The sequence below is a fragment of the Tenebrio molitor genome, chromosome 9 (genome assembly GCF_963966145.1).
Source record: "Tenebrio molitor chromosome 9, icTenMoli1.1, whole genome shotgun sequence".
In the NCBI taxonomy this organism is placed as follows: Eukaryota; Metazoa; Arthropoda; class Insecta; order Coleoptera; family Tenebrionidae; genus Tenebrio; species Tenebrio molitor.
The window spans coordinates 19,625,248-19,652,625 of NC_091054.1; the positions used below are offsets into that span (position 1 = coordinate 19,625,248).

General features: G+C 37.8%; 6 protein-coding genes across 11 annotated transcripts; 4 read left to right on the forward strand and 2 right to left on the reverse strand.

Annotated features, from left to right (window-relative positions):
• The first annotated feature begins 11,231 nt into the window (after positions 1–11,231).
• Positions 11,232–13,632, forward strand: LOC138138541 (zinc finger protein 559-like). Of its 4 annotated transcripts, XM_069058523.1 has the most exons (6): positions 11,232–11,322; positions 11,466–11,665; positions 11,722–11,769; positions 11,859–11,903; positions 11,955–12,308; positions 12,360–13,632. In XM_069058523.1, exons 5-6 carry the CDS (start codon positions 12,038–12,040, stop codon positions 13,577–13,579), a joined length of 1,491 nt encoding a protein of 496 aa, XP_068914624.1. In that variant the 5' UTR covers positions 11,232–11,322; positions 11,466–11,665; positions 11,722–11,769; positions 11,859–11,903; positions 11,955–12,037; the 3' UTR covers positions 13,580–13,632. The 4 variants fall into 4 exon arrangements, with proteins under 4 accessions (XP_068914624.1, XP_068914621.1, XP_068914622.1 ...); XM_069058520.1 differs by having other exon boundaries at positions 11,466–11,769; XM_069058521.1 differs by having other exon boundaries at positions 11,245–11,322; positions 11,487–11,769.
• A 65-nt stretch (positions 13,633–13,697) lies between these two features.
• Positions 13,698–16,072, forward strand: Hrs (Hepatocyte growth factor regulated tyrosine kinase substrate). Its single transcript, XM_069058525.1, has 5 exons — positions 13,698–13,886; positions 13,939–14,023; positions 14,078–14,181; positions 14,240–14,899; positions 14,950–16,072. Exons 1-5 carry the CDS (start codon positions 13,850–13,852, stop codon positions 15,984–15,986), a joined length of 1,923 nt encoding a protein of 640 aa, XP_068914626.1. The 5' UTR covers positions 13,698–13,849; the 3' UTR covers positions 15,987–16,072.
• On the reverse strand, positions 16,025–16,588 carry LOC138138546 (uncharacterized). The gene is made up of 2 exons (XM_069058532.1): positions 16,457–16,588; positions 16,025–16,409 (listed from the first exon to the last, which is right to left on the reverse strand). Exons 1-2 carry the CDS (start codon positions 16,536–16,538, stop codon positions 16,063–16,065), a joined length of 429 nt encoding a protein of 142 aa, XP_068914633.1. The 5' UTR covers positions 16,539–16,588; the 3' UTR covers positions 16,025–16,062.
• A 36-nt stretch (positions 16,589–16,624) lies between these two features.
• maf-S (MAF bZIP transcription factor K) lies at positions 16,625–17,220 on the forward strand. Its single transcript, XM_069058533.1, has 2 exons — positions 16,625–16,767; positions 16,823–17,220. Exons 1-2 carry the CDS (start codon positions 16,729–16,731, stop codon positions 17,186–17,188), a joined length of 405 nt encoding a protein of 134 aa, XP_068914634.1. The 5' UTR covers positions 16,625–16,728; the 3' UTR covers positions 17,189–17,220.
• Positions 17,165–17,652, reverse strand: LOC138138548 (ubiquitin-like protein 4A). The gene has a single exon (XM_069058534.1). It carries the CDS (start codon positions 17,650–17,652, stop codon positions 17,260–17,262), a length of 393 nt encoding a protein of 130 aa, XP_068914635.1. The 3' UTR covers positions 17,165–17,259.
• Positions 17,653–17,658: 6 nt separating this feature from the next.
• LOC138138544 (aldehyde dehydrogenase, dimeric NADP-preferring-like) lies at positions 17,659–20,132 on the forward strand. 3 transcript variants are annotated; one of them, XM_069058527.1, is made up of 2 exons: positions 17,659–17,812; positions 18,246–20,132. In XM_069058527.1, the coding sequence occupies exon 2, from the start codon at positions 18,255–18,257 to the stop codon at positions 19,746–19,748; it is 1,494 nt and encodes a 497-aa protein (XP_068914628.1). In that variant the 5' UTR covers positions 17,659–17,812; positions 18,246–18,254; the 3' UTR covers positions 19,749–20,132. The 3 variants fall into 3 exon arrangements, with proteins under 3 accessions (XP_068914628.1, XP_068914629.1, XP_068914627.1); XM_069058528.1 differs by lacking the exon at positions 17,659–17,812 and adding an exon at positions 17,947–17,964; XM_069058526.1 differs by lacking the exon at positions 17,659–17,812 and adding an exon at positions 18,104–18,182.
• Positions 20,133–27,378: the final 7,246 nt, after the last annotated feature.

The window sequence follows — 27,378 nt, forward strand, 5'->3', positions numbered from 1 at the left end:
AAACTGTTTGTTTTTTCACAATTTCATTTAACCAAGCGAATATGACATTTATGTCAAAATTTACAAAAGTGCACAGTTAACTTTGTTTCACGATTTTTAAATCAAAAAACAAATATCCACGTTAGCATTGGAAACTGTTCCAAATATATTGTAGGCTGCATTTTCAATTCCGTCGGGCTCATTATGATTCCTGTATTGCACGGTTTCTTCACACGTAAGATGTGAAGACGTACTATCGCGGCCAAAATACTTTGGTCGTCACTTTTTGACACTGCAAATGTAAATCAAGTATTAATGTCAATATACATGACAATTTCAAATTATTCTTGTCAAAAATATGGCACTTTCAGTTTTGGATAAATATAGAATCGTCTTACTTGCTTCTGAAGGTTGTCTAAACCGTGACCATGTTGATCTTTTGCTTTTGAACCCTGCCTCCGCAGCTGGGATTTACCCCACCTGTATGACACTGATAGATTAAAATAATTTTGACAACAGTAAAAAATAAGGTTAAACATCCTAAAGCTCGCTTTACAATTGAATATCATTTATGTCACATTGACGACCAAAGTATTTTGGCCGCGATAGTACTATGCCGGCCAAAAAATTTTGGCCGTCATTGTCTGCCAGTTCCAAAAAAAAATGTGTAATCCCTACTTTATTGTCATCATGATTACCGTCTTGATTATGAACGTTATTTTTTGGGTGGTAAATTTTAAAACTCAAAATTATTTTGTCATTTCTACTACACAGATCGTTTACCTCAGGTTATCTATGTATGATTGCTCTAATTTTGTTTATTCATGTCGGATTTTTCGATTTTTGGAGTATCTGAGCTTCAAACAGTTTAAATTGATTGTCAAAATGACAAGAATCGAAAGTGGGGTTACGATTCCTAAAGGTTTATTTACACTTTACTTGAATGTCAAGAAAGTGACGGCCAAAATTTTTTGGCCGCCATAGTACGTTGCTGAACATTCATAACGACGATTTAACCAAAAATTGAATCGATAGGATTAATAAGAATCTACAATAATTTAATGCTGCACTATTACACGTTTTCTTCAGTTAAGTATCAAAAAGGAGGCACAAAAAAGAATGTTTTTTTTGATATTTTATTTAGATGTCAGTCTGACAACGTCAAAAAAATTCAAATTATTAAATTAGAAAGCAGTAAATTTAAATTGTTATAGATTACTAATATTCAGGTGTTGCGATATGATTGTGCGGAGTGTATTAGGATGATTTTGTGTCACGATCCCAAGGCGAGTGTCGTGATTCATCCGAGCATGTAATAGGCATTACCGCGAGTAGAATACTATACTTTTTTGTTCTACACTGTCAGAATTTGAGAATTTTCTCCTGTGTGAACGGATTTTGATAAATGTCACAACTTGTCAAAACGAAATGTCAAACTAATTTTAAAGATTTTAAGCGATGTGGAGCTTTTAAGGGACTCGTTGAACAAAAAAACGTTGTATTCAACTCGTTCTTGTGTAAATTGGGCTTTTTTGGCACTCGTGGGCCTTTAAAACGCTCGTTTCACTCGCGTTTTAAACTGGCGCACTCGTGTCAAAAAAAGAAACAATTTACACACAAACTCGTCAAATAAACTACTATTTTCTACGACTATGAAGAGAAATTGATTAATAAGTTTCATTATTCGACAAACGGAAACTAACGTTTTACAACATATTACTCGTACTTTGCATACTTGATACCATTGCATTAAAATTTGCGATTGAACTTCATAAACTAGTTGCTATGATATTTGCCGTGAGTTTTGAAATTATTATTCAGCGGGCCGTGGGTAATGAACTCTGTTATCTAATTAAAAAAACATTTTCCGACGACCACTATGCAATATGGCACATTTCACACAGTTTTCCCTTAGTGAAAATTTAAAATTGCAAACGATTTCAACACGAACACGAACGAACAGCCTAACCGTGTACAATGAAAAATTTGAGAAATCTGATTGGCCGACAGCTGTGTGTTTTTATATTGTACACGGGCCGATGATTAACGATGTCTATCTCCGCGCAACGGCATAATTATTTTGTCCGCAGCTCTGTCGAATGATATTTGAAGTTTGAAGGGATGCCGAATATTAGCGTTTTTTTGTGGTCGTCGGAAAAATATCGTGTATACCACGTGTTGAAAATTCGATTTCACACTCGTTTGCTTAAGCCACGCGCCTACGGCTTGTGGCTCAATTATGCAAACTCGTGTGAAATCTTTCATTTTCAACTCTTGATATACAATATACTATTTAATACCTACAGGATTATAGAATAGGTCGAGTAGAAAAATACATGTTTGTATCTATAGTTCATTTTTTAATGCTGTAGAAAAAGTCAGGCAACCCAATATACAGTCATCAAGGCTGCCTAGATACATTAAATTCATTTATAATAGATATGGATCCACGATGCCGCTAAGAATTCTGTTTGTCAAAATCTGACAAGGTTTTGACATTCGATAAAAAAATTTAGTTGAAATGAGAAAACGTGTTTAATAATGTGTTTAATCTAGAATTCATGAATAAAAAAAGCAGTAAGTTAGTACTTAAATAGAAACAATCATTAACGATAACTCAGACATATTATGGATTTAAAAAATCAACTCTCATCTTCGAATTCTTCCGGTTAATCCGAATCGTCATCAGACTCTCCAAGGTGTATAATCAGTGGTTCCACAGTCACTTCAATACCTACATCCAATTCCCACATCTGCTCTTCTTTATTTTAACCGTATCACCAACCTTAAGTTCCGAATGTTCATCACAGACATGTTTGTAAATGTTCAAAATCATGTTTTTCCTAATACGGATGAGGGTGACTTTTTCGGTGAACATAATTTGTTCTGTGCAGTGTGCAGCCCATCGAAAATCAAGTATAAAAACCCTTGACCAAACTAGCCTTTAAATTAATACCTAATTGACAGTGACACGAATTGACATTAATACATTTATTGTGGCATATGGCATCATGGATTGAAGTAATTTACAAAATTGAAATAGTAATCTAGTGAACTATTGAAAGTGTATATTTGGCTGCCTGACTTTTTCTACAGCATTAAAAAATGAACTATATCAATAACCAAGACCTAATAATGTTATCAATAAATGTTTACTTTACACAAACACACCCTTGCTTTTATTTAAATACAAGAACTAACTGCATGGTAAAATCCACAGCCCGCAGGAATAGGGTTTTATCCAATGTCAGTTACAGTGTTGTTACCTGAAGTATAACAAAGTTTGCGTGTGTTAAAATAAAAAAACAGAATGTGTCGTAAAGACGCACGATAGAAGTGAAACTTTTGTATTACTATTGGGGACAAATTACTTTGGTCGTCAAAGTCAGTTGACTGACATAAAGTTGTAAAGCAAGCATTAGGACGGTTAACCTTATTTTTTACTACTGTCAACCACTGTCACTGTCAAACTCATCATTGCAAAATGTTGAATAACGAAAAATGGACAACCGAAGGAGATATTCCAAGGAGGAAAAATTGAAAAGGTTTCCACAAGGCAATTTGGCCCATGGATAATCCCCCAGAATCAAGAGAGATGATTCTAAATTTTTGAATGGTGGATGGTGCCATATTTTTGACAAGAGAAAAGTCAATAATTTGAAATTGTCATCACTATTGACTTGACGTTAATGCTTGGTTTACATTAATTTGTTTTGAAGTGACAGAAAAATGATGACCAAAGTATTTTGTCCCCAATAGTACAGGGAAACATTGTAATTATTCATCAATCTCTCTTAAATAGTATATTCACAACAAAATTATATATTTTAATGAAGAAAATAAATTATAAACAACGATAACACTAAACAATATCGAAATGCGTAACTCATTGTTCATTTTTAAGTCTCCAAATTTAAAGAGAGGACATTTTCGATAAATGCCGTGAGTGTGACAAAGACAGAAGTATACACAATTACATTTAAGTGAGATGGAAATATTGGCGCAACCGTTGTGCGAGACTGTGTTTACCCCCACCACTTTTCGTCACACAAAAAGGTTGCCGATCAGAATTTCAAGACCCTCGCATAAAAAGTTTCACTTCAAAAATTATCTAGCAACGATTAGAAGATTTCAGGATATTTGAATCGATTATTTCTTGAATATTATAAAAAGAACATAAAATAGGAAGAAACTTTTTTTTACATTTTAACTAATTAATGCAGTTAGTTTTCGTGTTGTTGATAATAATGTCTTAATTGGCGATTTTCTTTTAATAATCATTTCATTCGTAATCGGTTAAAAATTCAGATTTGAGAGAGACAGCTGCCTCTTTCTCAACAAGCGACTTAACTGGAGGCTTGAAATAAAATTAGAGTAGGGTAGGTGTATTTCCACTGCGACGACTACAGCTTCCCCATTGCAGCAATGTAGCTTGAGCTGTGAGAGCCGGATGCGCAGTGGTCTAACACTATTTTTGTCGTATTTCTTTCCTGCTTCCAGGACCTCTTTATCGGACCTCTTTATTCAACTTTGCGCATCCCTCATGGCTCAAGCTACAATGGGCAAGCTGTAGGTTGGCTTCGCCTCGTGCCTGAGTTGGAGCGTTAGAAAATATCTACCGTACGACATTTGTATTAGACTTTTAGCTGACCAAATGTTTTATTTTGCACTTTTGCAGATTTTTATGAAGTAACAAATGTCAAACTTTTTCACACACAAAGCTGCAAACCCGATAAGTTGTACTTTCCCTGTTATGATTATGATTATTACTCAATTAAAATTAAAAAAAATATATCGAAAAATAATATACATATGTATGTAAATGTGTTTATCTACGCCCGTGGAATAAATGACACTTATCTCATGACACATATTAGGTATGCGTGAGACAAGAACTTCATTACCGCACGCATTTTCATTACCGAGCGCATTTTTGTAATAAGTTCTTATCTTACGTAAAATGGATGGGATAAGTGTCATTTATCCCACGGGCGTAGATAAGAACTTCATTACCACACGCATTTACTTTACCACACGCTTTTTTATAATAACCAATTAATCAAAATTTAAATCGAGATTTAAATTTAATGAACTGCAAGAATAATTGATATTCTATTTTTTATAAATATTAATTACTTACATAATTTTGCAATTTGTTAAATAAACTCGACCCGATGATGACACTTTGTTGTGAATTTTTACCTACTATACATATATGTATATTAAATTCTTCGTTATTAGTAATGGTCAATTCTCACTTCGGTAAAAAAAACTTTTTTTTAAATTCCGGGCGGTCGTAGATAAAATATTGTACTAGATTGTACAATACACGTGTGATAACGCATCATTAACAAACTTGTGCGATTGTACAACTCGACTTCGCGTGCAAATTTCGCACGGGTTTGTAAATAATGCTCTTATCCCATTTGTATCTTAAATATTTATTATCTACGGCTGCTTGGATAAGACCTTCTAACCACATTCATTTATAGTCATTCGTGTTGAGTAATGTAATTACATATTAGTATTACCACGTTGGTTTCATTATCTAACCCATTTTTATTTAGAAGCAAACAGACAAAATTTATTGAAAAGCAACAAGCAGAAAAGCTACTTATTATAAATATTAATTACACAATTCTTGCATTTTGTTCAACTGATTCCGATTTCTTAACATCGAATAAAATGTTCAAAGACTAGACGATTTAGACATTTTCCTGGCAATAATGACGAAATGGCACTAATGCGGCTTCTTTTGCACTCTACAGGGTTATTATAAATAATTGTGCCATCACTGCCATCACAGTTGGCGTTGGTGACGTAGTTGAATGTGCCTCAAGCCTCATAACATGAGTGAGACTAGTATGGCCGATAGATGGTACAGCTTGACCAGAAGAACTTGGCGTATGAGATGCGCACAAGAGGAAACGAGCGAGTCTCTGTAAGACAAGGATATGGCTATGGTTGTAGGTCATGCTGTTCACTTGAAGCTTGAAGCGCTTATTTTCCCCCGTTTGTACACGATCTAAAACTTCCAGACCCAACAGACAAGCGCGCTCCGCTAGTGGGAGGGATTTCAGTCCAATGCGTCACTCGCCAAGCTGTTCTGGTCGACCTGTAGTTTGTCTAACGTTGTGAGGCTGCCGGCAGATTCAAAATTTGTGTGGGTTTTCAACGCCAACTGCGATGGGACAATCATTTATAATAACCCTGTATATCGAAGGGAAAGCTGTCTGAGTCACTCGTGTTTTCAAAGCACGACAACACCCATACACGAAAAATTAAAAACTAACGCGTTGGTCTGGTTGTCCTGGTATTGAGCAAATTGTTTCAATCTTGTTGCTTTGATTTTGAATAAAAACAATTGAAAATGACATTTAACAATTATCAAAATATATTTTTGTAAATGTCAAATTTGAGCTAAAGCATATTACAGTAATCTCGTGTGATTACAGATGAACTCGGCCTACGCCCTCGTCATCTACAATCTTCACACTCGAGTCTTGTAATAACGGTTTTATCCCACTAATTATGTAAATAACTATTTTTACACTAAATTAAAGTACAGTATGAATGAACACATTAATTTTAAAGTAACAGTAAAAAGAGAAAATTAACCGTGCATGTTACCGCACTCCCCCAGATATTTATAACATCCGTCAGTAAATCGCAGCTACTTTAACCTAAATTGAAAGGTACCTAATGCTGGTAATGGTGTGTTTACCAGTTGGGGAGGCCGAAATAGTTCTATATTTATTACGACAGTCATAACTACCGAGGGCAACGGGTTACTATCCCGAGGGTCTCTTTAGGGTGTAGTAGTGTAAAAAACGCATTCCCCTGTATTATTTTTCCAATAAATGTTTTTTAAAATTTTTATTGACTAATAAACCTATCAACTACCTATCGGGTTGGCAGCTCTGTATGCCAAAAAATTTGACATTTGTTATTTCACAAAAATCTGCCAAAGTGCCAAAATAAAACATTCGGTCAGCCGAAAAGTCTAATGCAAATGTAGGTACGTATTTTTCAGCGCTTTAACTAATAGGCACTTGGCTTTGCCTCGAGCTTGAAACCTAGTTGTCGCCCTGGAAAATACACCTACCGTATTCTAATAGATATAACACATTCCATTCCCGTCGAAAGAACAAGTGTAGTTTACCGAGAGGGTTGCCTCTCGAGGTGAACTAATTTTTGAGACACAGGAATGGTACTTCTCTCGAGGTTTGTATACTATTTTCTTCACAATCAATCATTTAATAAAACAAGCAACATTATTATAATAAAAAATAAATAAAAACTTACTTCCATAATACATAATCGTTTATTTCGGTAAAATATTAACACTTAGTAGGCGGTGTACGATTGAGATTTTATTAAATTTAAATAACAAAATGTGCGATAGTAAAATAGAGTGTATTTCCCCAGAATTGCGGGAATCCGCACAAAAATTAACAGTCAATCTCTTACAGTCGGTTGTAAAAAAGAAAAACGGAAAAAAGAAAATTTTTCTAATGTAAATTTGGTTTTGTCCATTTGTCAATTAAATGTCTACTTGACCTATCAAGTAATTTTTAAAAATGTCATTGAATTTTGACACTATGAATAAATTGTAAAAATGTGTGAATTTTATTCCGACAGTGCCGGTTTTTTTTTTGCAACCAACTGTATTATACCTGAGAAAAGCAAACTACGATTAGAGATTTCCGCGACTGGTGCGATAGTAGCGCCACAACGGGACACGGGTTAGTATGGGTTTCATTACTGACCGATTGCGTCTCATTATTACTGACTCCTTTTTTCACTATTACTGACCGGTTGAAGTGGAATCGTTCACTTTCCAACTTTTAATAAGGGGTTTGAAAAGCTGTACGTTACTAACCGATTGTGAATAAATAACTATTACTTCGTAAAAATGAGTGACGCCGTGAATAACATAAAAAATAATATTTCTCAAGCTTTATTTAAAAAAATGAAGAAAGCTCGTGCTACATTACTACCTACCAAGTCATATGTACGAGTATGTATAAGTATAAAAGAACAGAAAAGAAAGTATGTATGTCAGTGATAACACTGAAGGGACAGGAAATTATGGATTCTTAATATCCCAAGGGAATTAGGAGTGTCATAATGGTTACCGTAACTAAGGGATTATTGACATATAATTTATCAGTAAGAAATAAAAATATTCAGTGTATATAACGACCTAAATAGATATACTTTATAGTGGGAAATTTTCGATTATTATTTGGAATATAATCTTGTCACCTCAACCGTTAACAAAAACCATAAACGTCAATAATAATTCTATATTTACAGGAACATTAGAGTAATATCTGCAATTTTAGCATTGTTAAAGAAATGATTTATTTTGCTGTCTAGACTACATATCGAATAATAAATTGACTGGAACGAAAAAAAAAATCGACTTCATGACATAGTGTATTTAGCGCTCTTACACGATGTTCTTTATTTTTTGGTTCATTTTAATCAGTCAATGTAGTGCAAACATTTCGCCAGAGAAGATGAAAAATCAGAAATTTTTAACAGTTTGTCTGGACAGCATCGTCGGCAGTCTCGAAAACAGGAGAGTTATTTACGCTATTAATGTAGATTTGCGACTAAAGAGTCCCCTCATTAGAATTAATACGACGAAAGAATCCACAACTTGGTTTAAATTTGAGAAGAGTGATGTTTGCATAATTAACTCGAATAATGACAATTTAAGTCTGCACTTAACAAATTTATTCACAAACCCAAACATTAATCCGAGAGGTACATTTCTTGTTGTGACAAACAAAGTGGATTCTTCGTTGTTCAGTGCAGCTGCTGACTATTACATAACTAATTTAATTGTGATAGAGAAGGGATTACAAGCGAGACAGGAAATTTATAGTTATGCACCTTATTTGGGAGAAAGCGTCAACAACCCCGACGTTGAGTTTTTCCATTTGGGAAGTTGTGTGAAAGGTGCTTTGGACGATCATTTCAACTTTTCTTTCAACAGTTCGCCCAGGAAATGGACAAATACCACCGTTCAAATTTTGAACAACATGTCGCCTCCTTATTCTCTTTGTCCGAAGTGTTTGACCGAACGAGGGATCGAGATTGAGATATTTGATATTATAGCGAAAAAATTAGAATTTACCCCGAATTATACCCGAAAGAACGAATTTATGTTATGGGGTGAAAAAGTTAACGGCTCTTATGACCACATATATGGAGATCTCCAAGGGCGAAAGGGCGACATGGTTGTCGGAGCTTTCCACCATAAATCAGAAGAAGAACAAGATTTTGACATGACCTTTTCTTACATGGAAGATGGAGTTTTTTGGGTAGTTCCCAAAGCCAAGATTGTACCGCTCTGGAAGCGCTTCACGTTGATTTTCACCATAACAGTTTACTTGACCATCCTTTCTTCCTTCTTCTTGATAGTGATGGTTTGCCACGCCTTCTACAGACAACCTTTTCTGCCGTGCTTGCTAATGCTCTATCAAATCTTGTTAGAGTGTAGCGTACCCAAAATACCAAAATATTTTAGGGCTGTGGTTTTCATCTTGATTCCATCTTGTTTGGTCATCTCCACGATCTTCAAAAGCAAATTGATGGTTGTCATGTCGAAAAACAGCTACGACCACCAAATTGACAGCTTGTCAGACATCGTCCACTCCAGTTTGCTCATAAACATCGACGATTTCATAGCTTCATTCTATCGTGATTATAGTAACTCAGACGAAGAACATATTTGGAAAAATTATGTGCAATGCGGAAACCACTCGGTTTGTGTTGAAAGAACTGCCGAGCGACAAGATTCTGTGACTTGCAGCTTTCAGAGAAGTTACGAGTACTCTTCACATAATTATGTCGACTCTACTGGTTACCCACTGTTGCACCTTACCAAGATTTTGATTTTTCCACTGCAGATTCGCTTATTTTTTGTTAAGGGTTATCCTCTGTTTCCGCAGATTGATGAATTGCTACTCAGGATCAGATCTAGCGGATTCGTTCAATATCAGTATGATAAAGTTGCGTACAACATACAGGTAGCTTTAAGCAAGAAGAAAGGAACATTTTCTGCAGAAATTTTGGGTTTGGAGCAGCTATATGTAACATTTTTCGTGTGGTGGATCGGGATCCTCATCTCAATTTTTGTATTTCTTATGGAATATTTTATTAAAACGATGAACCTGCAGAAACACATTAACATTTAAAAATCTCAGGTTGGGCTGTTAATCACCGTATAAGCAAAGATTAGGGAGGTAAGAAGATGTTTCAGTCAACCGGCGGCACTTTGCTGTTGGTGTCCCTAAATTTAAGTGCTATGCATCTCTTTCTATCACGCTGCCTATCTCGTTCTTTCATCGGTTGGTTTGGTAAATTCAAAATTGAAACTTCTTAACATTTCGTTCCTGATGCATAAATATGTGATAAAACTGCTCAAAATATGCCATTCTTCGTTGCAGGTATGATAAATAGTGTTTTATAGGTGAGCAGAATGAATTGAATATAAAAATATGGATTGGTCTTATAATAATATAATTAATTAAAAACAAGTCCGATATAAGATTTACAAAAAAGGTCTTACCGTTAAGGAAAACATCCAAAGACGAAGCTTTAGTGACAAGAAACTGCAATACAACCGATGCAATAATGAAAACGTAAGCAAGCAAAATTTGGTATATTCAGGTTGTTGAGTTTATTCCCATGAGATGAAAACAATAATAAACAGATCATTTGAAAAAAACACGTAGAAACCAATCCAAATTTTAAACTGGCGCAAACCAATGTCACTGTCAGAGTGAAACGAACTTCTTACTTCTTACTGTTAGGCTTCTGTATACCTCCCTAATCGCCTAATCTTTGATATACTTCGTCCAGCGAGAGATTGGGAGATTTTAAATTGTATTAAATTAACCCAACACTAGAATACATTAATTAGAGCATAATTTCAGGGCAAAAATGTTACTGCTTGGAGCGTATATTTCAAATTTTACGTGCGCTAGATACTCCTTTCTCTGCGTAGAATTTAGTGATCTTTATGCCAGCCAATCTCTCGCTGGACAAACTTTATAAGTTATTCCTATCCAAAGAACCAAACATTTATTTATTTATTTATTTTCTAATACATTAAATTTAATATTCAAGTATGTTCTGTTGTAGAAAAATGTATTATGTTTTTTGTTTGGAAAATATGTATAATAATAATATAATTATAATAGATTCCCGCCAGAATTTGTAATGTTAAATTTAGAGCGTCACCCGCGGCAGAAACAAGAGTTACAGATTACAGGTCACTATTTGAATTATCGTGTTTTAAATTTTAATCTAACCTATAAAAGTAAAGTAAGTAAACACATTTTCTCTATTTATATTTCAAATATTGTTCATATTTCAAAAATAACTTGATTTTTCAATTATTTTTGTGTTCTGTGTTGTCTGCAAAACAAGACATGCTGCTGTAACCGTCCAAAATATTTAATTTGTAGTCTTTGTTTTCACATTTGAAGTACCAAAACAAAGTGATGGATCATGATTACCAAAAGAGAAAGACAAAGAAATGCTGCGTGCCGGGGTGTACTGACAACATATCCACAAGACACAGATTTCCTAAAGATCCTGAACTTTTTCAAGAGTGGAAGAACAATGTGAATAATCCTGCACTGAAAGATTTATCTGTCACAAAAGTGTACAACTTATACTACATATGCAATAGACATTTTTCAAAGAATTGCCTGGTTGTAGGAACCAAACGTGGCTTGACAAGAACGGCTGTGCCTACTTTGCATTTAGGTAGGTTCAATATCATCAACTGGAACTTGTGTTATTCCTCATTCTGTTTTTACTTGAACAAAGAACTCATCTGGTTAATTTCATTTCAGGTGAAGGTTCTGATGAAATAACTTTACCGAAACGTGGAGCAGAAAGTAGGTAAATTAGAGTTGCATGCTTGATAATTTAAAATTCTAAAATTGTAGGTCTTCAAACAATTGAAGATTTTGAATTGTTGTCAAATTTATCTTTGTATGACCCCGACCTTCCTCAAACAGTTCCACTTCTAATGAGCGACATTCGATGTAAAAGTGAAAATGATTATGTCATAGTAGAACCAGAAATAGAAAATATTAGCAAAACTGAATATAGTGAAAGTCAGAATTTATTCGTAAATGAAAGAGGGTCTGATATGTTAGAGTTGGAACTGGAGCCTCAAATATATTCCCAATTGTTTGATAATATTGATGGCGAATATTTAAACAATCATTCAAGTAACATAACAAGAGAAGCACTAGTTGAAAAACCCTATTTTAAATCTGTGAAGAGTTATTTGTTAGGTAGTATTTGACTATATTGTCATGCAAAATTTAGAACTGAGTGAGTTTCAGACAGTAATTGCATCTCGGAAGTATGTCGCATTTGTTTTCGTTCGTTGAACAACGAAGAGATTATTCAGTTGTACGGGGAGACAACACAACAAGATACGACTCAACTGAAAGATATGCTGAAAGTTGTACTGCCTGATTTAGATTTGGAGATATATCCTGAAACTGTGTTGTGTACTAAATGTACAGAACTGTTAGCATATAGCTATCAACTGAAGAAAACGTGGTTGGTAACAGAAGAGAAGCTGAAGAAGTTGGTGGAACAGAAAAAGGGGCTGACCAATCGCGAAGCTGATTTAATCATCGTCGCCAAACCTGTAGAGAGTAGCGAAAAAAAAACGAATCATGCATCTGGGGGACAGGAATGTGAAGAAGGATCCATGACTGCAGAGAAAACGGACGGGGACGAGTCTGCTGTAATCGATTTGCTTCTGCACAAGCTTCAAACCCGAGATCAAAAACTTCCAGTAGAGACGTCAGTCTTTTATGGTGAGTTGAAAAAAGGCGAGGTTTCCATAAAGCCACTGTCGGCTGTAAGACGGAAAAAGAAATATCGAGTGAGTCACGCCCGCCCTTACATGTGCGAGAAGTGCGGCGTAACTTATAAAGTTTTGAGAGCACTGAAGCGGCACGTCCAGAACCACTCGAGACCTAGTAAATCCCGGCGAAAAGTCCAACAACGAATGATGTGCGAGCTGTGCGGCCAGTTCTTCCTAAATTCTCACAGACTTCAGGTGCATTACAACATACACAAGAGTCATGAGTGCGCCACGTGTCACAAGGTGTTCTCCCACAATTTCCAACTACAGCAACACATCAGACACCGACATCTCAAGCAGTACAACCGCGTCCAGTGTCACTTGTGCGGCAAGCAGTTGTCCAGTCGGGCCTCGTTCAACGGTCACATGTTGAGCCACAAAGCCAAAAAGTCGCACCAGTGCAACATTTGCGACATGAGGTTTCATTTTCCGTCGAAATTGAAGTTGCACTTGCGCAGACATTGCGCCGACAAGATACACAGCTGTGAGTACTGCGGCAAGGCCATCAAGTACGAAAAGCACTTGAAACAGCACATCAAGATTTACCACATGAATCTGGGGAAATTCGTTTGTGAGTTTTGCAACCGGCCCTATTGGAAAAATGTGGATTTGGTCAAACATAAAATTAAAGTTCACAGGTGGACGCCGCAAAAGTTCAGGACTGATTCACTTTCTGAAAACTGATTGTGAAGCATTTTTTAATTTAAAATAATCTTGAAATAAATAATTATATTTTTTGTTTTGCTTTTAATTGTTTCCAGTCTCGTGTCAATCTAGTGCAGATTCCTGCAGTACCGACGTTCGAAAATTGTCAAAATCAGCTGTTGAACAAACCAAGTGTCATTGATGATTCATTATTGATATAACACAGTGTTAATAATAGATCCAAACACCTATTTTCGAAGTTGTCCAAGTGTATTGCTGTTTGTGTAACTCCGGAAATCACATTTAAACATGTTTCGCACCGGTAGCAATTTCGACAAGCTGCTAGGTAAAAATTTACAAACCGCAGAATTTCACAATTTAATTCGTCTTTTATCCAGACAAAGCTACCAGCCATTTGCTGATGGAACCAGATTGGCCCTCGATTCTTCAATTGTGCGATTTAATTCGTCAAAACGATGTACAGTAAGTGTTTCAGTTCGTTGTTAATAAGCATTCCTGCACAGTTAAACATTTCAGACCTAAATATGCCCTAGCCTCCATAAAAAAGAAATTGTTCTCCCCAAATCAGCACACCGCTTTGTACGCCCTTTTGGTTTTAGAAAGCATGGTAAAAAATTGCGGTAAGTCTCATTCATTTTTTTGTTTCCACTGTGACTTCATGATTGGAATTGTGTCCAGGATACCCTTTGCATGAAGAGCTCACCACGCGCCCCTTCTGCGACACGCTGTACGAACTGGCCAAAACGACGACGCACGAGAACGTTCGCCAGAAGCTGTTTGAACTGATCCAAGCGTGGAACTTCGCTTTCCGCAAGAGCCCCAAACACGGCGCCCTCAAAGACACGATGATACTGATGAAATCGGACGGTTACAAGTTTCCAACTTTTCGCGAATCTGACGCCATGTTTAGCGCGGACTCGGCGCCGGAATGGGCGGACGGAGACGTGTGCCACCGTTGTCGCATCGCTTTCGGATTGTTGCAACGTAAGCACCATTGCAGGGCGTGCGGCCAAGTGTTCTGCAACCAGTGCAGCCAGAAAAGCACGACTTTGCCGAAGTACGGAATAGAGAAGGAAGTCAGAGTGTGCGACGCTTGCTACGACCAAGCCACCAAACCCACTGCCGCCAGCAAGGCCGCGGCGGAGAAGCAGGAGAGCGAGCTGCCGCCAGAGTATCTTAACAGTTCACTGGCGCAACAGAGTCAGACTCCGCCGAGGAAGAGCGATGAGGAGTTGAGAGAAGAGGAGGAGTTGCAATTGGCGATCGCGATCAGTCAGTCAGAAGCTGAGGCGAAGGAGAAGGAAAAGGAGAAGTTTAAGATGGTGAATACGTACAAAGGTAAAGGGGAACAATGGAACAGAAGTTGTGTTTTATTTTGATTTTTACAGCTCCCATAGAGCGCAGTCCGTCACCAGTCGAGGAGCAAACGAATCCAGAACTGGCAAGATATCTGAATCGTTCCTATTGGGAGTCAATCCAACAGAACGAATCGAGCGAAGTACGAGCGACGAGTCCCTCGGCCCCGGCCACAGCTCCCACGACCGAAGTCAAGCCAAAACACAAAGAAAACGGCGTGGTCGACAACGACCTCGAGGAATTCATAACGACTCTAAAGTCTCAAGTTGAGATCTTCATCAATCGGATGAAGAGCAACTCGAGTCGAGGCCGTTCGATAGCCAACGACACCAGCGTCCAGACCCTTTTCTTGAACATCACCGCCATGCACTCGAAACTTTTGCGCTACATCCAGCAACATGACGACAGCCGCCTGCATTACGAGCGACTTCAGGACAAGTTGACCCAAGTGAAGGACGCCAGGGCGGCGCTTGACGATCTGCGAGAAGAGCATCGCGAAAAACTGAGGCGAGAAGCTGAAGAAGCCGAACGTCAGCGCCAACTGCAGATGGCGCACAAATTGGAAATCATGAGGAAGAAGAAGCAGGAGTACTTGCAATATCAAAGGCAGTTGGCATTGCAACGCATCCAGGAACAGGAGAGGGAAATGCAGATGAGACAAGAACATCAAAAGCAGCAGTACCTCATGGGTTACATGGGAAGCAATCAGTTCACTCCGCAGCCTCCTCCGAATAGCGCTCCGCCCCCGACGCCGTCTTATCACGGTTATCAGTACGGACCCATGCTACAACAGAATCCGCCGCAAATGGGACATCCGGGGGTGCCGCCTCAGATCGCCCATCAGATGCCACCAGGACCACCGCCCCAGTCTCACTTCCAACAAATGCCAAACTATGGTGTACACCAAATCAACAGTCAACCCATGATGAGTCCCATGCCGGGACCTGGACCGATTCCGATGCAAGCTCCACCCCCGAATCAACCCCCGCAAGGGCAGTTCCCGCAACCGCCCCAACAAGGCGAGAAAACTGAAGCTCGAACTGCCGAACTGATCAGTTTCGACGACTAAACCTGTTACTACTAATCAACGTCAATGTATTAATCATGTAGTGGATTATTTTTTATTCAATAAATGTTAAGATATATCAGTCTAAACCATCCGGGCTTACTGCCAGGTAGCACAACACACCCCCGGCTATCTGCTTGGCGGCGACATAGGCGCGTCCGTCTGGAGAACGATGGTGAATTACTGGCGCTATGGGTCCAGCTTTGGGCAAGTCCGGGATTTGCTTGGACATCAAGTCTCCCAGCCGCTCGGCCAAAGAAATCAGATTGTTGGTCGGAGGTTTGTTGAGAAAAGGACAGTGCAAGAAGCCGTTGCACACTTGGATGCGCAAAAATTGAGCGTATTCGTTGCGGATCTTCGCGGCTTCGAGGTTGTCGTCGGGGAGGCCGGCCAATTTTCGTACCCACTCAGCGCACCTCACCCGATCTGCGACGAAGACACTCAAGACAGTGCGAATGGATGTTAGTACTCACCGAAGGGACTGTCCAGCTTGTGCGCGTGCTGAGCGATGTCTCTCAGCGCATTTTTGAATTCTTGGTGGTCTCTCGTACCCATAATTTTGACGTGTTCGTAAAAATTTGAATTTACCGCGTGATCGCTGCCAACGTGACGCAAACGCAATGAATTACTCACGTTGGCGGAGCGATCTGGAATTTATCATCGAACGGGATGACTTGCATATTTTGGAGTAATTGGTCTTCGTTTAGGACGCATTTACGTGAATTTAGCAGATAGGGACTCACAAATGCCGCAAGAACAGCGCAAATCGGACAGAAAGTCTTTGGTAGGTGTTCTAACCTTAAAATTTGTCGGGTAATTCGAATCGGTGCGTATTTTAGCCTCCCCTTTCTCCTGGGCCAATCTTGGACATTTCCGACGATGAGTTGGTGTCGATATCTGTGCGGGACTTGAACCGCCAATTGAAACTGAGAGGTTTGTCTCGGGAAGACATTGTTCGTATGAAACAGCGTAGACGCACGCTGAAAAATCGTGGTTACGCAGCGTCTTGTCGAATCAAGAGGATCGAACAGAAAGACGAACTGGAGACGGAAAAGACGCAAGAATGGCGTGACATGGAGAACATGCAAGACGACGTCAAACATATGAAAGAGGAGGTGAACAGTATTCGAACGAGATACGAAGCTCTGAAAAAATTCGCTATCAACAATAAAATCCCAATACCGAGTGAACTAGAAACTCTGTAATATCCACAATAAAGATGTATTTAATAGTACAATTTATTCGTTATCGAGGTACAAAAAAAAAATGGCGAAATTTATGCACTACTGTCCATATCTGCTTTTGCTATCCTTTCTAAATCGTCGAGGCTTAGATTGCTAACTTTATTCTGAAAGTCTTTCATGAACTCGTCAACGATCGCGGTGCACTGTTGATCGGAGTAATACTGGCGCAAGAAGCGTGTCAGGGCGGCGTTGAGGGTGTCCGGTTTCTTAACGGCGACGTACAACTTTGTTCCGTCTTTGATTTTTGGATATGAGCCCACTGTTTTGTCGTCTTGGAGCGTCTTCCCGAACAACACCATTGTTTGTTGCGCCACTGGAATGTTAATGTCAGTGGCAACCTTCCGCTTCAGCTCCAGGATCGTCGTGGTTTCTTGCACGTCAACAACGCAACTACCCCCACGAATACCTTTCACTATTATCTTCATTTTAACAGCTTACTACAAATTACAACATAAAAACGGGGCTGCTTTTTGTTGTCACTTGTGGATCTACTGTCAACAGTTGACAGATAATTGACATTTGACAGATGTCAAGTTCACAACGAGTGAGGTTAGGCATTAGGCAAATATTTCAAACAATTCATCAGTAAGTAAAAGCAAAAGTTAAATATTTATTTAATCTTAGATCGCATGTATTTGGTTTTGTTGCTTTTCGTTTTAACTAAGCCGTAAAGACAAAAATATGCAACGGACGGATGTTTGCGGTCAATTGGCGACTTACCATTCTACGAGATTCAGGTCTGTTGTAATGTTTTCCATTTTAATTACGATTTTACAATCGACTTTCTCTTTCAATTTATGCGTGCGCGGTGAAATCCATGATAAAAAAACAATTACCGGAATTTAATTTTGGCGCTTTCACCTCACCAAATGACAGGAAGCGTCTTGTTTAAAAAAAACTTGTTTTTTATGGACTCTGTTACTTGTTAACAAAGTTCAAGTGTAGAGTGAATCGTGTGAGTGTTCTATTCGTTACTGCCTTAAATAGCAATCGAAGTTTTTGTATTTACACTTTTCAGACCGTCACAATGACAAACCCTTCTGAACTTGTGCAAACCTTGCGCAATACTTTCAACAGCGGCAAGACCAAGCCCGTGGAGTTCCGCTTGAAGCAATTGAAGGCTTTGCAGCGTCTCTACGAAGAAAATACGGAGGCAATGATTGAAGTTTTGGGCAAGGATCTACGCAAGAGCAAGCAAGAATCTATCCTGCTGGAAATAGACTATTTGATTAACGATTTGCGACACACCATCGCGAATTTACGCAGTTGGGTCGAGCCTGAGCAGCCCCCGAAAGGTTTCGTCAACATGCTCGATTCCCTGTACATCTATAATGACCCGTACGGAGTTGTCTTGGTTATCGGCTCTTGGAACTATCCCATCCAGCTGACTCTACTTCCCGTGGCCGGCGCCATAGCTGCAGGTAATTGCGTTGTGATCAAACCGTCAGAGGTCTCATCAGCCAGTTCGAAATTTATGGCTGAGACAATACCCAAGTATCTCGACAGCGATTGCTATCGAGTGTTTGAAGGAGGAGTTGCGGAAACTACTGCACTTCTGAAAGAAAAATTTGATTATATTTTTTACACCGGTTCGAGTCAAGTCGGCAAAATCATCCACACCGCCGCCAGTCAACACTTGACTCCGGTGACGTTAGAATTGGGAGGTAAAAGTCCGGTGTATTTGGACAAGAGCGCCGACATTAAAGTCGCAACGAAAAGATTGCTTTGGGGGAAGTGCATCAACGCGGGCCAAACGTGCGTGGCCCCCGACTACTTGATCTGCACCCGAGACGTTCGCGACCGATTCGTGGACTGCGCCAAAGAGACAATTCGTGAGTTCTTTGGTAGCGATCCGAAACAGTCGCCCGATTTGTGCCGCATCATCAACGACCGCCAATTTCAGCGCTTGGTCGCGTTGATCAAACAGCACAAACCCGCAGTCGGTGGCAATTTCGACGCCTCCGACCGGTACGTCGAGCCGACGATCTTAACGGACGTAGACTTGAAGGATCCGGTGATGAAGGACGAAATCTTCGGTCCGATTCTACCGGTGGTGACGGTAGACGACGCATCCGAAGCTATCAAACTGATCAACGCGCGAGAGAAGCCGTTGGTCTTTTATATTTTCTCCAACAACAAGAAAGACGTCAAGTTGCTAATCGACAACACTTCCTCTGGCGGGGTTCTCGTCAACGACACGATCATGCACATGGCGACGGACATGCCCTTCGGAGGAGTCGGGACCAGCGGGATGGGGAGCTACCACGGCAAATACACGTTCGACACGTTCTCTCATAAGAAGAGTTGTCTCTATAAGGATTTGGGGATTTTGGGGGAAACTCTGGCTTCGTCGAGGTATCCGCCGTATTCAGATCGCAAGTTGAAATTTCTTCAGCTGCTGCTGAAAAAGCGCCAAGGCGTCTCTTTCAAGTGTTTGTCATACCTGGTCGTGTTTGGTATCGGTTTTGCCTCGGCCGTCGGTTGTAAACACTTGTTAGAAACTAAGAATTTTCTCAAGTGATTTTTGTGTTGTATCAGATACCAAACACATTTAAACATAACGTAATGTAACCTGCGGTGCTTTTTCTAGTTCTTATAGTTTTCTTTTAGAAATTTAAGATGGTAAGAGGTTTTCGAGATAATATTTAATAACGTACAGGTCGTTGGTGTTTATTTTGTTTTCCGCAAAACTTACTTTCACCTGTATATTATGTCAACCTAGTAATAATCGTACGATTAACAGGAACGAATTTGATACTACTTTTATACTTATCCACTTTGTCGTGTTGGCAATTCCAATAATGTTCATAATAGTGATTTTTTTCAGTATTAGCGTAAGTTTGTAATTATCTGTTAACATTTTGTATGAGAGTTTAAAAAAAAAATAATACAGTATTTTCGATTAGGAATGTTTTTATTGATCCTGTGGTTTCAATTTTTCTTTGCGACAGTGGCTGTTACGACTATGAGTAAGAGTGCTACTTGAGGTGTCCTCGTACTTTTTCTCCACATACGATAAACAAAGTTCCATACTCCGAGCATATCATCCATATAAACACCTGTACTCGACAATAAGAGTCGTTTTACAGACAGAACTCTGAGATATGTATTTTGGGTTGGATCCAGAGCTTTGTAGGCTCGTACTCTATGTGAATCACCCTGTATATTTGGGAACTCGTTATAAAATAAGCCTCCTACAATGGTTTATCGCTTGTCCGTAAATAATACTTGATTTTGGTCGATTAGGCACGCTCCGAACTTTTGCAACTTAATGGTCCGTACTTGAGACCGCCTTGTCCGTACTCGAAATTTTGTAATGTGTAAATAATTTTAACTTCTGGCAGCAAGCAGCAAGTAGATAAACAGAAAAAGCATATTATTCAAAAATATTCGTCAGTGCAGGACTCTTAACGTTTGCTGTATTAACATTGTGTTTTCTGAATGAAATAGTGCAAATGAAAAAAAATCTGCATGTGGAGACCATGGGAAAATGATTTTGAGAGCATAAGGGATCCTGACGACAACAGTAACAGAAATATTGCAGCAGAAGTTGCACTAGATCAACTGTCAGAGCTTGTTGTAATAACCCAATATCACTAGTCCGCGAAACAGAACAAATTGGCCAAGTCGTGATCGTCATCGAAATGGAAAAAAAAACCCTACGTTGTGTGTTTTTATACAAAATGGCGTAAGACTAACTCGAGATGCAAATGGTGGACCTGCAAGGTGGACAAACTTCGAAATAAAAAAATATAAGTCGATGGGAGGACGCCTGTATTTAATTGGTAGGTACATACTTGAATAAATATTTGGATTCTCGTTTTCAATTACAGTATCGATCGGTTTGGAATGGGAAAACGGGAGTCCATTTAGGGAACGGCCATCCCTGTGCCACAAGGAAAATCGGGGCAAGTGTTTAGCCGAAGTTAGGTTGTCGTGTCGGGGGCAGGTGTACCTACCAAGTGGCACAAAAAAGGGGCCGACGTGGGATTGCCGGCGTGGTCCTCGCGAGACTTTTCCATGACGTGTGACCCTGGCTGTGTAGCTTCTCGACCGCCCACGGTGGACGGCGTCTGTTTCATCAGCTGTAGTGTCTACGATTCGGAGGACACAAGCCGGGGCACTGCACCCATGACGAGTTAGGTGTCGCAGGGGCTTAAAGGACCACGTCGCTAGTATAGAAATTAGGAGACAGGGGGGCGAGAGCTAGGTTAGCTTCGCGATCAGAAACCGCTTGTTATCAGGAAGAGCTGAGGTGCTGAGGGTAGAGGAGCGTAATATTCCGTTAGGTCGTTAGTTATTGTTATCTTGAGTCTTGTTGCACAATGTTATGTAACATGTTGTGTAACTTTGGCAATTGAAAAGATTATGGTGCGCCATCGTTTGTGGATGATTTTTGAGGGTTTTACTCATCCCTTTTACAGTGTCTATACAGGGTGATTCATCTTTTACCGCCGGTGGCAAAATTGACCTTAAAAATTATGATTTCACTTTCATATTTTGCATACACGTTGCAAGATTACATTTTTCGTATTTTTTGGCGACAGTTTTGGAATACCTGTATCAAATTTTCAAAAAAGAATCTGGTGTTTTAAAAATTGATAACTTTGACAAAGCAACCATTTTTAACCACCAAATTTTATTTAATTCAAACAAAATCCGCAGTAGTATTGTACCGTTTTTTTAAATTACTACTTTCTATTTGCGGACTAAAAGGAGCAAATATGTTGACATATTTACTTCGTTACACTACGAAATGTTTTGAAACAAAAAACTCTATCAGAACCCATCGGAATAGGCATGAACGTCAAATGTGGATTCTCCAATCGACGATATGATACGCGTACAAATGATTTTTTTCTGCATATCTTCGCCGAACTCACCGTAATTGTTGACCAGTAGAATGAGGTTTTATATTCTATTAATATCTTTTATTTGTATGAACAATTTAGACAGTGATCTAACAACGAACATCATCCTACAAAACCACATGCTGGAAAAACCAAAACAGTTTTTCAGTTATAGTTTATCCAGCGAGAGATTGGTTGATACAAAAAAATCACTAAATTCTACGTAGAGAAAGCAGTACCTAGCGCACGTAAAATTTCAAATATATCCTTCAAGCAGTATCAAATTTTAAAACAGAATCGCACCAATTATATAGTTTGGGAACGAGAAATTGGAACTTTAGCTTTTTGACTTCCAATGGATTATGGATTTAGGGTAGGTTGTAAAGATTGTAATAATGAAGATTTACGATAGTGGTCAGTTTTTGCCCGTCGACGTGCTAGTCTAGTATATCTGCTGGTTATTAAAAAGAGATGCCGAGTATCGGCAAAATGCAGATTGTTTGTGCCTCCTGGAATGAAGTCCTCATCGTCGTAAATCTTATACTACCCCTCCACCACCCGGCGGCACGGCAATTTTGCCGGAGTACATACACTATTACGGATATTACTATCAAGTAATAGTGCAGTGCTTATCAACATAATTACCGGCGTCTCGCCTCCGCATTTTGACTTTGTTGTGTATTATGTTCTGTGTCAATGTTAAGGAATTTCCTCACGATATGACATGAGTACAATAATATACCTTTTTGAATTTCAGTTACCAATGTGTTCCCTAAATCCAGAATTTTTAAATTTTTAAAAAGAGATTGCGGTACTATTCCCGTTGCTGAAATTATAAGTGGTAAAATAGAAATTTTTTCTAAACTCCAAAGATTTCTCATAGCAACGGAGAGCTCTAAATATTTATTAATTTTTGTGTTATACACTCCGTGACAACTGATTAGCCTCACCCACAAAATACAGATTTTTTCAAAATTTTGATTCTAATTGGTATTATTGCTAAACTCATTCAATGCACCAAGGTAACCAACGGTTGGTTTGGAAGACAATTTGTTACTTCTGACAACTTAGAAATAACTGCAGAATTTTTTCTCCAAAAGAAATATTTTAATAGCGACAACTGATTAGCCTCACTAATTATAATACAGTTTAAAGTAAGTAAAATTTTCAAAAAAATAATAAATAGGTTATTTACATTAAACTTTGAAGTTCTTAAAATAAAATGGGTCGTGGAAAAAGACTAACTGCCGAAGAAAATGGCAGTATTAAATGTTTAAGAGAAGAAAGGTACTCCAATCGAGAAATTGCTAGAATCGTAGTGCCAAGGTCGTGAATAATTTTGTTCAAGATATTGAAAATTATGGAAAAAATTATAGAGGTGGCATTCAAACTGCTACAATAGCGAGGGAAAGAAGAACTATTTTACGCGAAGCCACCAATTCCACTATGACTCCCAGAAAAATTAAAGAAGCAGTAGAATCTGCAGCTAGTTTAAGAACCGTACAGAGGCTGATTAAAAAGTGTGCACATTTAAGTCGACGTCGCTTGAAAAAAAAAAAACCGTTTTGACTCAAAGACATTGAGAAAATCGCCTCCATTTTGCAAGAAACCATATGGCGTGACAAGAGCAATGAAACAGTGTAATTTTCACGAAAAAAACAGATTCTTCCTTGACGATCCAGATGGATATTTATACTATTTTCATGACTTAAGAAAAGAAAAAGAATTTGGCACTCGTCACCACAGGCGGGAAGCCGGGGTAATGGTGTGGGGCGCAATTACGTCTAAAGGAGAAATTTTAAATGGAATTCAAAATGCTCAGAAATATAGGGATGTTTTGATACGGGTCAAACCTATAATAGAAAGAACCATGGATGGCTTACCATGGGTTTTCCAACATGATCATGCTGCAGTCCATAGTGCACGCTTGGTCAGTAGTTGGTTAGAGGAAAAAAATATTAATGTGCTCGAGTGGCCTAGTGTGTCACCCGAAACAAACATTTTAGAAAATGTTTGGGGTTGGGTTTTCAGACAGTTGTATGGTAATGGTCAACAATACCACAACGTAGGGCAACTTACCCAATGTCATACAGGCTGCCTGGAATACCATAACCCAAGGATACCTGAATTCTTTATTTAATTCTATTCCGCAAAGGAGGATCTCACACACACTATTAATGTTAACTTTTTAGTAGTTTTTGTTTATTATTTTATTTGTTATTGTTTTTTGTTCCTGTTTTACTATTAAACTGATCTAACTTGACGAATATTTTGATTTTGTACTTAGGTTGTTGTAGTGAGGCTAATCAGATGTCGCGACAAAATTATCATATATAATATACCAAGGGACAGATATATTGCCGTAAATTTTTTCGAGCAGTCCTCACACACGAGTGTTTGTAGCAAGAAAATTACACGAGGGCGTCAGCCCGAGGGTAATTTTGAGCGACAAACACGAGTGTTGGACTGCAAGAAAAAATTTCTGGCGATATATATCTGTCCCGAGGTATATTCGGAAGAGAATCGCCCGAAAATTTTTTTCCCTAGGTCAATTATATCGGAAATTTTCCCTAGGGAAAATTTCCGCTTAATAAATTGTGATTGGTTGCTATTCAAACAATTCGGAGTTGTGATTTGTCAGTATAAATCACGTGACATTTGAGGGCGATTCTCATTTAAATAACGTTTATTCTTTAAAAAAGGACTAAACAAAAATTGAGTTGATTTTTAATAACTAAAATTTCATATAATTTGATAACGTATAACAAAACAAATCGAACACTTCATAACATGCAAACAAGCGTAATTTTGGAGTGAGGCTAATCAGTTGTCGCTAAGTGTATGTCTGTGTTATATTATGGGAATTTGGAACAGCTATATCTAAAAGATATGCTTGCTTTTGTTGTTTATTTAAAATAATAATGTCTGGTCTGTTATGCTGAATGTGAATGTCAGTTAAAACTGTGCGATCAAAATATAATTTGTAATTGTCATTTTCCAAACAACTTTCTGGTTTATAAATGTTATGTGGTTGTGTATCCTTTAATAAATTGAATTTAACAGCTAAATTCATGTGTATAATTTTAGCGAATATATCATGACGTTTCTTATATTCGCTTTGAGCCAAAACGGTGCAAGAAGAAATGATGTGTTCAATGGTTTCCCCTTCAGTTCCGCAAATCCTACATTTATCGATGATCGATTGTAAACCGCATATGTGTTTTTTATAATTTCTTGTATTGATAACACGATCTTGTATTGCAAATATAAAATACTTAGACTCAGGGTGAATATTTGATTTCTTAAGCCATGCATGAGAGGCCTGAATATTAATTTTTGGTTGTTCCAGTTCTTTAAAATATCTCCCATATAAAGACTTCTGTTTTATATTTGCTATAGTGTCAGGTCAGGTCAGGTCAGGTCAGGTCAACAATATCTGAAATTATATTATCACTTAAATTCAAAGGTGTGTAACCTTTATCCGCTGAAACCAAAGCATTAAAAAAAGTGTTATCACGAGCTCTATTGAGAAAATAATTTTTTAGGGAAGCAATTTGATTGTGTTGTAGAATTAGTAGATTTGAAAAATCCCTACCACCATTTTCGCGTGGTAAATTAAATCTTTCAATAGCAGATTTGGGGTGTTGTTTACAAAATTTTGTAAAGAGAACTCTAGTTTGAATGTTTATATTCTTTAAATTAGTTTTGGACCATTTTATAACACCAAAAGAATAGGTCAAGAATGGAACAGCATATGTATTAACTGCTTTAATTAAATTATTACCGTTTAATTTTGATTGTAAAATAGATTTTTTGTTCGACACTGTCAGAATTTGAGAATTGTCGCCTGTGTGAACGGATTTTGATAAATTTGACAACTTGTCAAAACGAAACGTCAAGCTAATTTTAAAGATTTTTAGCGATTTGGAGCCTTTAAGGGGCTCGTCGAACAAAAAAACGTTGTATTCAACTCGTTCTTGTGTAATTTGGGCTTTTTTGGAACTCGTGGACCTTTAAAACTCTCGTTTCACTCGAGTTTTAAACTGGTCCACTCATTCCAAAAAAAGCCAAAATTACACATGAACTCGTTAAATAAATAACTATTAATTCTTAAATAAAATTGTTTTTCTAAATTTTCTTTTATAATTGAATGTTGAATATGATTTGATTGATTAATACCTAAATATTTATCAAATTCTCCTTTATTTAAATTTTTAATGATTTCTCCTTCTTTAGTTATACAGGGTGACTGACGAAAAATCTTTGACGCTGTATCTTACTTATTTTTTATCCGATTTGAATAAATGACACATCAAATGAAATAGTTCGAAAAACACTTCATTATTATCCTATTCGATATTTTTTTCGACATCTATTTTTTGACAGACGATAGCCAACATTTTTTTTTTAAATTACACTATATATTTTTTTATTCGTTCTTATAAAGAATTTTTTAAATTACACTGTATATATTTTTTTATTCGTTCTTATAAAGAATCTTCTTCTGAATATTCTTACATTAAAAGAAAAAACAAAAAATGTATTTTAAATGAAAAAAATTGAAAATCAAAAATGAAGTAATCAAATTTGTAAACAATACAAAATCTATTCTAGTTGCTCAAAATTTCCTCAATGCTGTTGCAGACACTGTCGATACCTTCTAAAAGTGCCCATCTTTGCATTCAGTAAAAAATTTCGGGGTTTTTCCTGACATACTCGCACTATCTTTTTTCTTAACTCTTTTTGGGTGCCTGGTGGGGTCAAATAAACATTGTCTCGAAATTTTCGAATGAATATAAAGAAATCCAATGGATTCAAATCTGGGGATCTAGCGGGCCATCGAATAGCTCCTTGAGCACCCATTCGTCGTTCACCAACATAATTTAAATGATTTGAAAATACAAAATTCATGTGTGCATTATGTGGTATGGCGCCGTCCTGATGAAACACGACTCTATTCAATACTGCTAATAGTATCTCATCCAGAAAATTGCTTATTTCGTTTGATAATAAATAACATGATATTTTGTTTGATCGAGACTGCTATCAATAAAAAAGGGATCCACTAGTCCATTCTATCTCCAAAAATGCCACACCACAGGTTAACACTAAATCGTCTTTGGAAATTTTCTTCCCCAGCAACATTATTATCGAACTGTTTTGACAAATGAATACTCAGAGCTCACTTAGTCATTTCGAGCATTTAGAACAAACTTCTCTCTTGATTATTTTGGTCACTTGATTTTTAAATTTTGTACATTTACTCTTTAATTTCTTGACTTTTGTTTAATGAATGGGTAT